Genomic DNA, 13,856 nt, shown 5'->3' with positions numbered 1-13,856 from the left:
TCGTCAAACTCGAGTTAACATTTGTGTCTCCTCCAATAATAAACGATTTGATGATTGGCTTGAAAATTCAAATTGAAGATGAAGGAAAGCAAATTAAATATTTTAAAAAATGATTTCAAACGAACAACAGCAACAACAACCTAAAAAACGAGTGTCCAGATGGGACTCCAAAGTCAAAGTATCTGGTCAAGCCACAGCATCATCTGTAGGTGATCAGGAAGAATTTACAAAGAAACATAAACGATACGATGAAGAAAATATAACAAAGGATTCTACTAGTAGTGATAATCAAATCAACAGTAATATCACGATACCCGAAGAACCACCAAAGAAAATGACTAAATCAGCATGGGAAGCCGACGATGATGATGTAGAAGATGTCGATTCATTTGTAAGGAAGAGCGGTTATGGTACCTCACCAGCCTATGCAAGCACAGACATGTCTTCGGATGAAGAGTTTTCGGGTATTTCCCATGCAGCTTCATCAGCATCATCACGAAGGCTTCCACCAAGTAGCAAAAGAGGAGATCGTTGGGAAAACTCTTCGTCGAGCCTTCCAATTGCTCAGGCTTCATCATCAGCGGCTGCCGATGCCACACCAGTTTTTGGTACTAGTAAATGGGACCAAAATGCAATGAAAACTCCTGTTTATGGTGCAGGAAGCTCGTCCGTCGCAGCAACACCATTATTAACACCAAGAAATGCATCATTTAGAGGATCAACAGCTGTAATTTCGACGCCGCTCGGAAGTATGACTCCTCAAGAATATTCACAACTCAAAATAGAACAAGAAATTGATGCGAGGAACAGACCGTTGAGTGATGAGGAATTGGATGCCATGCTTCCTTCAGAGGGATTTGAAATTTTAAAACCACCACCAGATTATGTACCAAAGCGAAGAAACAGAACAAGTTCTTTCACAGCAGGTGGCAATGAAATGGTTACACCATTGAGTGGAGCGGCCACTCCCTACTATAATATTCCTGAAGAAATTACTGCTTCCACGTATGGATTACCAATAGGAACACTTGGAACAGACATGCCAGAAATGAAACCTGATGATTATCAATATTTTGGCAAATTATTGGAAGAAAAGGACGAAAACGAGATGAGTGATGAGGAAAAAATTGAACGAAAAATTCTCAAACTTCTTCTCAAAATCAAAAACGGAACACCTCAAATGAGAAAGCAAGCCATGAAATTTATAACTGAGCATGCTCGAGAGCTTGGTGCAGGCCCTTTGTTTGATCAAATTTTACCTCTCATGATGTCAACAACTTTGGAAGAGCAAGAAAGACATTTGCTCGTTAAATTAATTGACAGAATTTTGTACAAATTAGATGACTTGGTCAGACCCTATGTCCACAAAATTTTACTCGTAACACAACCAATGTTAATCGATGAGGACTATTTTACAAGAATTGAGGGACGAGAAATCATTGCAAACTTGGCAAAGGCAGCAGGATTGGCCACTATGGTTGCTGCCATGAGACCAGATATTGATCATGCCGAAGAATATGTCAGAAACACAACAAGTCGAGCATTTGCCGTAGTAGCGAGCGCTCTTGGTGTGCAAAATCTTTTACCCTTCTTGAAAGCTGTTTGTAGATACAAAAAGACATGGGAAGCAAGACATACAGGAGTGAGAATTGTACAACAAATTGCTGTCTTGTTAGGTTGTGGAGTATTGCCCTATTTGACGGATCTTGTAGAAATTATTAAGGACGGTTTTAACGACAGTGAGTTTAAAGTGAGGACAATGACAGGATTGGCAGTCGCTGCGTTGGCCCAATCATCTGCTCCGTTTGGAATTGAATCATTCGACTGTGTCTTGAAACCTCTGTGGAAAGGTCTAAGTACAAGCAAGGGAAAAATGTTAGCTGCCTATATCAAAGCAGTTGGCCACATTATTCCATTGATGGACCCTGTACAAGCTAAGAAATATACCAATGCAGTTATTGAACACATTGTGCGACAGTATGATACACAAGAGGAGGAAATGAAAAGAATCGTGCTTAAAGCTATTGCTCAATGTGTGGCTACCGAAGGAATTGATGCTACGTTTGTTAAGCAGAATATCATTCCTAAATTCTTCTCGAGCTTTTGGGATAGAAGCATGGTAAACGATCGAAGAAATTACAACCAACTCGTAGAGACAACCGTAGCATTGGCTCATAATGTTGGATGTGCTCTTGTTGTTGGCGAGTTAATAACCCATCTTAAGGATGAGAATGAACCATTCCGACATATGACTCTTGAGACCATCATGAAAATCACAGAAGCACTCGGCACTACAGATATTGGAGAACGATTAGAATTGGAACTTTTAGAAGAATGTCTACTATTTTGTATTGTGCAAGACCAGAGCAATCCAGCAACAGATAAGAAGAATTACTATTTGATCATTAATGCTGTTTCTTCAATACTCAAAGCTTTTGGTATTAGAGCTAAGAAATATCTTCCAAAATTAACGGGTACCATACTGCATCGACTGACCAACAAATCTGAGAAGGTTCGACAACAATCTGCAGATCTCCTCACAGAAATTATTCCAATTGTGAAACAATGTAACGAAGAGACACGTCTCACTCACTTTAAGATGATTCTTTATGAGTTTTTGAGAGACGAGGAGTATCCTGAGGTTTTAGGTTCTGTTTTGGCATCCATGAATGCTCTCATTCAAGCAATAGGAGAAGGAGATGAGACTAAGCCTTCATTAGATGAAATCTTGACACGGTGCACTCCAATCTTAAAGAATAGAAATGAAAAAGTTGAAGAAAGTCTCATTAATTTAATTGGTACTATTGCACAAATTGCAGCTAATCGAATTTCAAGCAAGGAGTGGCTAAGAATTTGTTTCGATTTGTTGGAAGTTCTTAGAGCTCACAAGAAATCAATACGTAGAGCAGCAATTAAGACATTTGGTTATATTGCCAAGGAAATTGGACCTTCTGATGTGCTTGTCACACTTTTGAACAACTTGAAAGTCCAAGAACGACAGAACAGAGTATGCACTACTATTGCAATTGCCATTGTAGCTGAGACGTGTGGTCCTTTCACCGTTCTTCCAGCTCTCATGAACGAATATCGAGTGCCAGAACTCAACGTTAGAACTGGTGTCCTCAAATCTCTTGCCTTCCTATTCGAATACGTTGGAGACCTTTCTATTGATTATATTTATGCAGTCACGCCTTTAATTGAAGATGCCCTAATGGACCGAGACTTGGTACACAGACAAACAGCATGTTCAGCCGTTAAGCATATCGCTCTGGGGGTGCATGGACGTGGAAAAGAAGATATACTTCTTCACTTGTTGAACTATGTATGGCCAAACATTTTTGAAACATCCGCACACGTGATTAATGCAGTTATGGAAGCTATTGAAGCGCTTCGTGTCACTCTTGGCCCATGTGTCATTTTACAATATTTATTACAGGGTCTGTTTAACCCTGCTAGGAAAGTTCGAAATGTATTCTGGAAGATTTATAACAATGTTTATATTGGTCATCAAGATGCAATGGTTCCTTTTTATCCAAAAATTACGAATGATGAACAGAATCATTACGAACGAACAGAATTAGAGTGGTTTATTTAAACACGAGTATGGTTCGGAAAGGATTCATTCGCACCAAAACTTGGAGGTAAGGAAAACATTTTTGGACTGTGTATGAGCATGTTTGGTTGATCAAACAACATTTTATCTGATTTGCCTTTCCGAAAGATTTGTGCCGTCAGATGTCAAGAGGAAATGACTCTTCCTTTAACAATTCAGAAAAATAAAACAAGTCGTGTTGCCTTTGAAGGAGACAATTACCTGCTGCGTGTGTATGAGAGTGTTGCTGCAGCAGACATCTGCGCCCGAGTTTTTGTGTAGTCGTAGTACACGATCATCATCGACAACAACAAAATCCCAATCACCTCTTCTTCCATTCACAACAAGACACTATCATACAACAACTCCGAGTGCGTAAGTGTGTGTGAGGGATTATAAAAGTATTTAGAAATAACAATAATAATTATATACTAATAATTATCCTAATAATAATAATAATACCGACTGTGGTTGTTTTTCTATGAAATTACAATTTTTTGCTTGGTCGGACCAACCATCAAAATCTTGAAATTTCCTTATTGTCATCATCCTGATGATGTCAATGATCACATTCGCGTCCAAAATGCTTGACCTCAATGATCACACTCTCCTCCTACAACATTATGAACTTTCACATGAATTCCTTGAATTGTATCATCATCATCATTGTATATGATCATTAGAGAGTTGTGTTCCAGTCCATTTTGAGACATTTTCATCATCAATTCTTTACCGGTTTATAATTCAATAATCATCACATCCAACATTCAATAATTATCCTTATCGTATTTCCCACAACAACAACAACAACTTTCACCATCAAAATGGGTCAAAACAATTCCTATCCTCTCTTTGAAAGTATTGCACAATCCGAGAGTGATCAAAATGGCGTTCTCGATGTTGTGGTCTCTGCCTCCAATTCTGCCAATTCACTCCAAGACGACAATGTGAAAAATTTGAAACGTGAAAAACGAGAACGTTTGTTGCAACACATTGGATTTGTGTTTTACATGTTGCAGACTCAACCTCATTATTTGTCCATGCTTGTGAAACACGCGTTGGATAAGATGAATGGTGAAGATGGATCTTATAATGATGGAGATGAATTGGAATATATTAAATTGACTTATATGATTTTTAATCATATGAAAAGCAATCGATTGAAATACATGTATTTGAGATCAATTATTCAATTGTTGTACATGATTCGATTGAAAGGAAACAAATCATTGGATAATTTATTAAGTATTTTAACAGTAGAGGATCCTGTGACACAACGAAATAATTATTTAGATAAGGTCGTGGAAACTGTCTTGTCACATTATCATGGTGTGGATTTGTCCATTATGAATTTAGATAAGATGAAACGAAGAAGTGCCACTGTGGTGTATTATGGAAAAGTTTCACAGTATCATCAAGAACAACAAGAATTTGGTAATTATGGACAAGGAACAATACGAGGAACATCGAATTTACCAAATTCATTATCCTCTCCACTAATGCAATCATCCCAAAATTCCACAACCACCTGCAATGCTGTTGTTTCTTCTGGTGATGAAAATACTTGTTCACAAGAACTTGCAATAACGACCAATGTCTTGTTGTCACAACAACAACAAACAAGACTTGACAATCGAGAGGAAACGACAACAATTCCACCCTATCAAAATAATGTCGAAGAAGAAAACAAGCAGGATGAAGATGACGACGAGAATGATGAAAATTCACAATTACCACCACCCTCTCGACTTTCGGATTCTCCTTCTTCACTTCAACAAATTACCACATCCATTACCATTCAAACTCGTCCTTCAAGTCACACTGTCATTATGAACACTGGAAGGTCTCGTTCTGGATCTACTTCTGTTGGTACACCTCCCACCTATTCAGGTGCAGGTCTCTCAACTCCTTTATCTTCTTCTCCAACGATTCACGAATTAGGAAAACAAATTTTGGCCTCTTCTCCATCTCCTCGACCTTATTCCTATTTGGGATCTTCTCCTTATGCCTCCTCTCCAATTAATGATGATCGATTAGAATTGCGAGTTCACACCACAATGATGTCTTCACCAATGGGTTCTCATGGATCATTTTCAAGAACCAATTCTTTGGATAACAACATGGTCAATCGATTAAGTACTTCCTCCAGTGATGATATTCAACCACCACTTCAAAATAATAGTTTTCTGTATGACTCTGCAGGAGGATCCTCTTCTTCGTCATTGAGCTTCCTGTCAAATTCTGCTACAAGTCTTGATGGATCATCTCCAACCATTGTCACCAACAAGAATAGAGGAGTGGGTGGAATGTTATATTCTGCTGCTGCTACACCTACGAATCAAACTCCTTCACCGTCACCTGTGACTCCAATAACAACATCAACAACTACTCCTGTTGCGACTACCCCTCTGTTAAATAACAATTATGTTTTGAGTAGAAATAGTTTCGATGAAGGACGTGATTATCCTGCCACTCCTGAATTTTCACTCGTTCCTTCTTTGGGATCTTCAAATACGTTGAAAAAGACCTTTTCTGAATCGATTAGCAAAATGAAACAAAAAGCCAAAATGCAACAAGATCTTAAAAATTTTGAAGAAATGTGTCATGCAAGTGCCAATTCCACAGGTGGACTTGTGATTGTGAATTCTTCGACGAGTGGAAAGAAACCTCAACCAAATTTAGATCTTCCTATGCGTAGCAGGGAATATACTCTTGAAAAGAAGATTCACATTTGGGAAGGAATTCTTGATCGAATTCATGACAAGTTGGTGATACATTTGAATGAGGCACCATTTGAACATCAGTACAAGTTGGCATATATTCATTTCTTTTTAACACAAATTTTCGATTATGCCTCCAAAGGTAATGGAGGAGGAAATAATGCAAACAAAATCAGCTCGATTGAACTTGCCAATGCCTATATTGTGAGTTCCTATTTGAGAATTAACAAAATTAGAAAGAAGTTACAACAAGTACTCATTAATAATAATGTCAGATCAAAAGAAAGTCATATTTGTCAATTCTTGGACATCATGTCCGGCCACGACTCGTGTCTACAAACAAAAGAATATAAGGGAGTTGCTGAAAAAGCAAGTCAAATTAAGAAAACAATTTTAAATTGGATTTTACAAATCAACATTACCAAACAAAATAAGGGTCTTCAACAAGCGTTTTTGGAAAAATATTATGGAATACCCACAGATTCTGACGTTTCACACAAAGTGGATCCACCTCTACGCATCAAGATTGGAGATTTTTTGAATTTGGCTAAAATTATGTTTTTCAATTCGAGTCCTGAGGATGAAATGAAGAAAGTATTGACCACGATTCGACAAAATTTGAAATGCATCTTGTCAGCACCACCATCGTCACAACCACAGACACCACAAACAACATCCACCTCACATCCTTCCTCCTCTGTATCCAACAGTAGTGGTCATCATTCGCATCCATCATCATCCTCAGACTCTTCAGATCATCATTCTCCATCCGATCAAGAAGCATCATCAGATTCTCAAAATGGTGACGATTCCAATTCACCCAACAATATTACCTTTAGCATTTATTGCCCTGATCGAAGATATCTCCCAAATTCCATCCATCTATTGAAATATTTTGCAAAAAACTTGTCCAATGGCAATAATTATGTCATTGTGAATTCACCACTCACCACCGCCACCACCACAAGTGCCACCATGGAACATCAGATGAAAGAACTTGTACCAAACAGACCAACCCTTTTTTCAGATCTTTTGATTTTCACACATCACTGATGTGTTTTGTTTCATTCAGAACAAAATGAAAGAAAACAATACATGGCGAACACAACTATTATTCTTTCATGCATTAATTTCTTTTTGCACTAAGGTTCTGCTTTGTCTTCGAAGAGTTACCGTTTTGAAACACAGTTCCAAGTTCGACATGGCGCGCTTCAAAAAAAACACCAAAAAAAAAGCGACTAAGGCTCTTCCGTAGCGGTTGTATACTACCCATTCTTGTTCTCTTTCCATTTCTCTCGGAATAGTACACAAAGTAATGATGATGATGAATACAAACCTACAAAAGAGAATGAGAGAAGAGTTTGAGTGCAGCCCAAGTCAAAATGATGATGGGAACTATTCCGACTCGGAACCTACCAACATGGATGAAAATATACGAATCAAAGAGAATGAATTTGCGGTGAATGTTCAGTTTCCATTGTTTGCCTCTTCTTCTCACTCCTCACGCAAAAACAAGAATGTAGCAACACCATCCAGTCATCGCCATTTGCTCTCCTTCTCTCCAAGTCAAGGACGTTTTCAATCATCAGAGGAAGCCATTCCAGCAAAAACGTTCTTGTCGACAGCTCTTGATGTGCAAGATGCACAAGAGGCAAGTAAGAGAGTACAAAGCTCCTCCAGTCAGCAACCAAATGATACTTCGAGCCAAACTAACTGCCTGTTTGCAATTAAGGAATTGAAAAGCTTGAGTCAAATAGTGGCCATGCAATGTGTCATTGGTGAGCTTGTGATTTTATTTGAGGACTGGGAATCATGCGAAAGGAAAGAAAGCAAAGATCAAAATCCCTCACTTCTTCTATACCATATTCATGGATTCTCTAATGTACGCTCCATCAATGAAAGAACATCATTAATTCACAAAATTGCTCTTCCAAAAATCTCCACTTTTCAAAAAGCACATCCTGCATGTGACGAACAGGAACATGAAATTATTGAACAGGGAAGGGAACTAACTCGAGACGACATTATTCACTTTAATTTTCATTGTGACTATGGAAAGCGAGTGTACTTCCTTCATCTCAGAAATGGAAAATTGCTAGTAAGAGGATCGAATGTATTCAATGAACTTGGTTTAACAGAAAGAAAGGATTTCATTGATCACTGGACAAATATTCATCTATGTGACCACGGAGATTACATTACAAGCATCAAAACAAATACTCACAACACTGTATTTGGTACGCAGAACGGAAAGTGGATTCTTTGTGGCAGAGATGCTTATTTGGTGTACAATCGAATTGTAAATGTTGATAGTGTAACTTGGGACTCATTGAATGCAGAACTTCTGGATCCACCTTACATTCTTGACATTAGCATTGAAGGGGAATGCATTTTAAAGATGGAACAACTGTTTGCAGGAACAATTATTCTCACAAAGAGCGGAAACATCTATTCAACAATCAGAGATAGGCTTAATATTTTCACTGAATTGATTAACGATACAACCTCTCCTACCTGTTTAATGGTCACACAACTTTCGCATAATCCCGAGAAGAGTGGAGAAATTGTGAAATCGTCAATTGCCAGAGAATGCTATAAGATTGATTTACCTTTTGCTGTGTCTGATGTCATCGCGGTTGACAATGCCATGTTGCTTAAAAGAAAGGAGGATTCGCAATTATTCTTATTGAAACGGTCTCAATTATTCGATTTGGAAATTTCCAACGTCAAGAAAATCATTTGTTCCACGGACGAATTTTTCGTTATTTCCAAGAACAATTCTTTGTATTCCATCTACAGTGGCGCTACCTTCCCAAGCTTGAAACCAATCGAACTTCCAAGAGAATTGAAACATTACGTTCCTAACAACAAACAATCGAAACAAATCAAGCTCGCCAACATGGCATCCACCAATCCAAGACAAAAGAAGAAGGAAGAAATTCCAGAAGAGACGGAACCAACCCATAACCTTTGGGAAAATTGCGCCTCTCTCGACATTCGTACTGTCATTAGCATGACCCCCAATTTCTCTATCATTGTCGTTGAGGAAGGTCACAATGAACTTGAGAGCCATTTTGTGAACTCCCTTACTGGACAAACTTCTTCTCTTTTATACGACATTGAAATTTGTTTCTCTCATTCCACCCAACACTAATGGATAAGGGTTCATATATCTGAACATTTTGATAACATGAGTATCCATGCATGGATGGAACGACAAAACCATTTGTAATAAATCCTAATTCGTGTTGATCATGTCTTTCTGTTTGACACACGTGGCATAACACATGAAAAAATCAACACGATGAGAATGTGGGGCAAACTTCATCAATTTGCCAATGAATTAATGGCTCCTATTGAAGAGGAAGAAGAAGAGGAAGAGGAAAACACTCATCATCACCAACAACAACAACTGCAGCCTCCAGCATCGGTCATCTCTCAACAACATAAACATCATCATCCACCCAAAGAGGATTCCTTCTTTGCTCAGCCTTTTCTTTCTCCTCAATCACAACCACAACAACCACAACCACAACAACAACCACATTATCCTCCACAAGCAAATGTAAAGGCATCTCAGACTATTCCGAATTCCTTGTACAACAATTATACACAGCCTCCTCCTCCACAAACCACGATGATGATGAATCATTCTATGAATTATCAACAACAACACCAACAACAACTACCATACAAGTCTTACGGAACAACATCAACCACTTCCTCTTCTATACAGAATTCATCCACACCCAATATTACATCTCGGCTTTCTCCGGTATCATCGGTTTCATCCTCATCACTTCCATCTTCCTTCTTTCAACCATCATCCAATTACTACCAACAACAAGTACAGGGCAGTGCTGATTTGAAAAGAGTTTCATCATCATCCAGTTTGGAAAGTAGTCGATCCATCACTCCGACACTCCTCACGATCCATCAGGTTCAACCACAACAACAAGCACATGGAATGACTGCCAAGTCAAGTAGTAGTAGATCAACAACTCCGATTCATATGAGTAGTAGTGCGAATAAGCTACCTGAAATGCCACCTGGTTTACTTGTGGATGGGATGACAAAACCGTACAATGAAACAACAAAAACTGATAATAAGAATTATATTCATGTTAAATTATTCGTTGGAGATGAAGTGCTGAATCATGAGAAATATGTAGAATATTTACAGAGCCATATTACTTTTTTGCAAGGAGAAATTGTAAATCAAGCAGATAGATATGAAAAAGAGAAACAAGAATTGAAACATATCATGGAAAATGTGCAACAAGCATACAGAGAACAGAATTTGTAAGTTTTTTAATTTAATATTATTATCAATTATTTATTAATTACTTTAATTGTGAAAATCACATACTCGTACACACATATGTAACGATAAAAAACAGGAAAATGAATGAATATTTAGAAAAAAATCGAAGATTAGAATATGATTTACAACAAGCCAATTTAAATGCCAACACTCAAATTTCCAAATTAGAGAGTACGGTCAATGAATTGAATAATCAAAAGAAACAACTCATTCAGAATATTAATGAACAAAATCAAAGGATCCAACAAGTGTATTCCGAGTTGACCAAGGAGCAACAGTTAAGCAAACAATATCTTAATGAAGTTGAACGACTGAAATCTTCACAAAAACAGTTAGAAATTCAGTACGGTGGATATGCCGTATTGCTTGAGGAAAGAGAGAACGAGTTGGCAAATTTAGAAACAGCTTTAGGACAATTACAAATGGCATCTGAAAAGGAAAGCTCAAAATTGAAACAAATCATTCAAAAGAAGGATGAAGAAATTACAAAACTAAAGAATTTAAACACCACTCTTAAACAAGAGGCAGATCAAGTTGAAGATTTGAAAAAAGAAATTGAAGAATTGAAAACAAAGCTTAGTGAGCAGGAGGAAACAAACACCAATATGCAAGAATTGAACAACTCTCAAAGTAAGTTGGAATTTGTGTTAATGCAATTCTTATAATTTCGTGAATGACTTGGTACTTTTACATGACGTTGAATCATTATGACAGGCGAAATTGTGACACGAATGCTTGAAGATTGTATGAGCAGGCTAAACGATGAAAATCTGGTGGATAGACGTGTTGTTTCCCGAATGCTTCTCACTTTAGTCTCCAACATTGGTGACATGACACAACAACAAGCTGTATTTAAATTCCTTCTCAAAACTCTTAATATCACTTCATTCGAAGAAGAACAATTGTTGCAAAGTGCCCTTGTCTATTTACAACAAGAACGATTCAAGCAGCTACTCACTCGAAAGAAAACATTTTCAGAATTGTTCGTGACTTATTTGTTGGAGGAAGCAAATAAACCTCCAAACAAACCTTAATATGGATTGACATTAGCAAAATTTTGACAGATATTTTTAGGAGCTATTTAGTAGTGTGGTTGATTTGTTAAACATAGATACATGATTATTGATCTTCCATGTCGTCATCACCATCATCTTCCTGTTCTTCGTCGCCTTGCACAGGTTCTTCCACAAATCTCTCAAATTCCTTCTTCTTTTTGTCATAGTGACAAACAACGCTTGCTTTAAATTCAGCCAATTCGTGTCCGAAGTGTTTCAAAAGTTTTGCTTGTTGAACTGTTATTGGCTCTCCGAATGTGCACAAATTAAAATCTCTCGTAATACAAATCACCTTATTCTTCACTTCGATTGGCAATCCAAGTTGTTGAAATCGTTCTTCCAAACTGAATGGCATCCATTCCACTGGACCAGCTTCCAACGTAATCGTTTTAGTGGCCACAAAACCTGCCTGTGCAAAATCGCTTCTCACAAAATTAGAAAAGTATTCTTTGACTTGTTCTGGAGCACGATTGGTAATGAGTAATGCTCTCGTTGCTGTGAGGAATTTAGAAGCATGATGAAGATTTGGCTCAGTTTCGTTTTCTTCACTCGTTCCTAATGCCACTCTCATGACCTTGTTCTTGGTCATGAAAAGTCTGTAATGATTTGTTGTTATATATATTATTATATTTGAATAAAAGAAGTGCATGATGTATCGTTTTATATAATGATATATTCAAACAAGTTGTTGAAGGAAGGATAGCAACCATCGAATAGGAAATTCCGACCATTCAGAAAGTCATTCATTTCAAAATCACATTCCGATACATATTGAAATTATTATTTCAAATATATTCATCAGAACGAATTCAATCATTGTTCAACAACAAAACCAGATCCGAACATTTGTACTTACTTGGAGTCCATAAAATCTCTTCTAATTTCTTTCACATGATTCGTTCTACAATTTGAAAAATCCAACACATAGATATGATCGTGTTCTTCAATGGCCTGTCGGATTTCGTCAATGAGTTTGGTCTTTTGTTCCTTGGTACTTCTCTTCTTGGTTTTTGTGAGCGAAATAATTTTGTCTCGTTTTGCTTTTGGCATTTTTTTAAAGTTTTTTTTTGAAATTTCTTCAAAATTTTCCTTGATCTTATGTGAAGGAAATTTTGAATGACACTTTATTATGATTGATAAAAAACTATAGAAACTGATTAGCAGCATAATCGTTTTGGATCATCATGAAGATGATGTTCTCAAAATGTTGATTCTAATGATTAAAAATTCTTTGATTTAAAAGAAATTGCCAAGACTTTGTTCGACCATCAAGGATGATCAATAAGGTTTCCAAAAGAGCTATATATTTTCATTTCAACTTTTATCATTCAAACTCAAAATATACAAATAGGTAACAAATCAAATGGGAATCATAATTCAACGTCAACATATTTAAAACCATCTCTAAGCTTACAAAGTTTAGAGGTAAAAAAATGTTGCAACCACATTGCCAACAACATCATCTCTCCTCTTTGAAATTAAAGAGTACTGAAACCAATCATGGAAGGAATGAAATATCTTTTATTATGGATGAAACATCTTGTCATGATGAGTTCATCCATAATAGAGATACATACTTTAAATCATCATCAACACATCGGAATTGTTTGATGAAAGAGGATATTCATACATTGGTGAAAATCATTTTGATGGATTTTTCAAACAATAATACTTCTTTTCATCATCCATTTGGAAACAATGAACGTTGTATGGATGAATTATTGAGATTGAAATTGTTATTGAAGAAAAAATTTATATTACAACAAAAAGGAAAGAAAAAGTGGTTGTTGAATCGGGAATTGAAATATGAAGGTTTCATTCCGATCGAGTTCATAAATGACAAACAATTTGTGTTGAATCATATCAAAAAGTATGGTTATGGATTAGGATTTGCATCATCAAAGATGAAAGAAGATAGAGAGTTTGTATTGCAAGTGGTACAATTGAATGGGGACGAGATACGATATGCCAGTTTCACAATTCACAACGATAAAGAAGTGGTGTTGGAAGCTATAAAGAAAGAAGTAGATTCGTTCAGATTAGCGCCAGAGAAGCTTAGAAAAGATAAGAAGTTCGTGTTGGAAGCTATTCGATTGAATGACGAATGTTTGTTTTTCTCTTTTTTCTGAAAGACAAAGAATTCGTATTTGAAGCAATCAAACAAA

General features: G+C 36.9%; 6 protein-coding genes across 6 annotated transcripts; 5 read left to right on the top strand and 1 right to left on the bottom strand.

Annotated features, from left to right (window-relative positions):
• Positions 1-109: 109 nt before the first annotated feature.
• Positions 110-3,595, top strand: FDP41_008257 (uncharacterized protein; the record flags this gene model as incomplete). Its single annotated transcript, XM_044712091.1, has 1 exon — positions 110-3,595. One exon carries the CDS (start codon positions 110-112, stop codon positions 3,593-3,595), a length of 3,486 nt encoding a protein of 1,161 aa, XP_044558266.1.
• An 821-nt stretch (positions 3,596-4,416) lies between these two features.
• On the top strand, positions 4,417-7,365 carry FDP41_008256 (uncharacterized protein; the record flags this gene model as incomplete). The annotated part of the gene is made up of 1 exon (XM_044712090.1): positions 4,417-7,365. One exon carries the CDS (start codon positions 4,417-4,419, stop codon positions 7,363-7,365), a length of 2,949 nt encoding a protein of 982 aa, XP_044558265.1.
• Positions 7,366-7,732: 367 nt separating this feature from the next.
• FDP41_008255 (uncharacterized protein) lies at positions 7,733-9,466 on the top strand (the record flags this gene model as incomplete). Its single annotated transcript, XM_044712089.1, has 1 exon — positions 7,733-9,466. The coding sequence occupies one exon, from the start codon at positions 7,733-7,735 to the stop codon at positions 9,464-9,466; it is 1,734 nt and encodes a 577-aa protein (XP_044558264.1).
• A 156-nt stretch (positions 9,467-9,622) lies between these two features.
• On the top strand, positions 9,623-11,670 carry FDP41_008254 (uncharacterized protein; the record flags this gene model as incomplete). The annotated part of the gene is made up of 3 exons (XM_044712088.1): positions 9,623-10,614; positions 10,713-11,266; positions 11,351-11,670. The coding sequence occupies 3 exons, from the start codon at positions 9,623-9,625 to the stop codon at positions 11,668-11,670; spliced, it is 1,866 nt and encodes a 621-aa protein (XP_044558263.1).
• An 85-nt stretch (positions 11,671-11,755) lies between these two features.
• FDP41_008253 (uncharacterized protein) lies at positions 11,756-12,741 on the bottom strand (the record flags this gene model as incomplete). The annotated part of the gene is made up of 2 exons (XM_044712087.1): positions 11,756-12,287; positions 12,548-12,741. 2 exons carry the CDS (start codon positions 12,739-12,741, stop codon positions 11,756-11,758), a joined length of 726 nt encoding a protein of 241 aa, XP_044558262.1.
• A 383-nt stretch (positions 12,742-13,124) lies between these two features.
• On the top strand, positions 13,125-13,820 carry FDP41_008252 (uncharacterized protein; the record flags this gene model as incomplete). The annotated part of the gene is made up of 1 exon (XM_044712086.1): positions 13,125-13,820. One exon carries the CDS (start codon positions 13,125-13,127, stop codon positions 13,818-13,820), a length of 696 nt encoding a protein of 231 aa, XP_044558261.1.
• Between the last annotated feature and the right edge of the window lie 36 nt (positions 13,821-13,856).

This window comes from Naegleria fowleri, assembly GCF_008403515.1.
Source record: "Naegleria fowleri strain ATCC 30894 chromosome Unknown tig60, whole genome shotgun sequence".
Taxonomy (NCBI): Eukaryota; Heterolobosea; class Eutetramitea; order Acrasida; family Naegleriidae; genus Naegleria; species Naegleria fowleri.
Note: the sequence above shows the minus strand (reverse complement) of the source record. Positions and strands in the feature narration are given on the sequence as shown.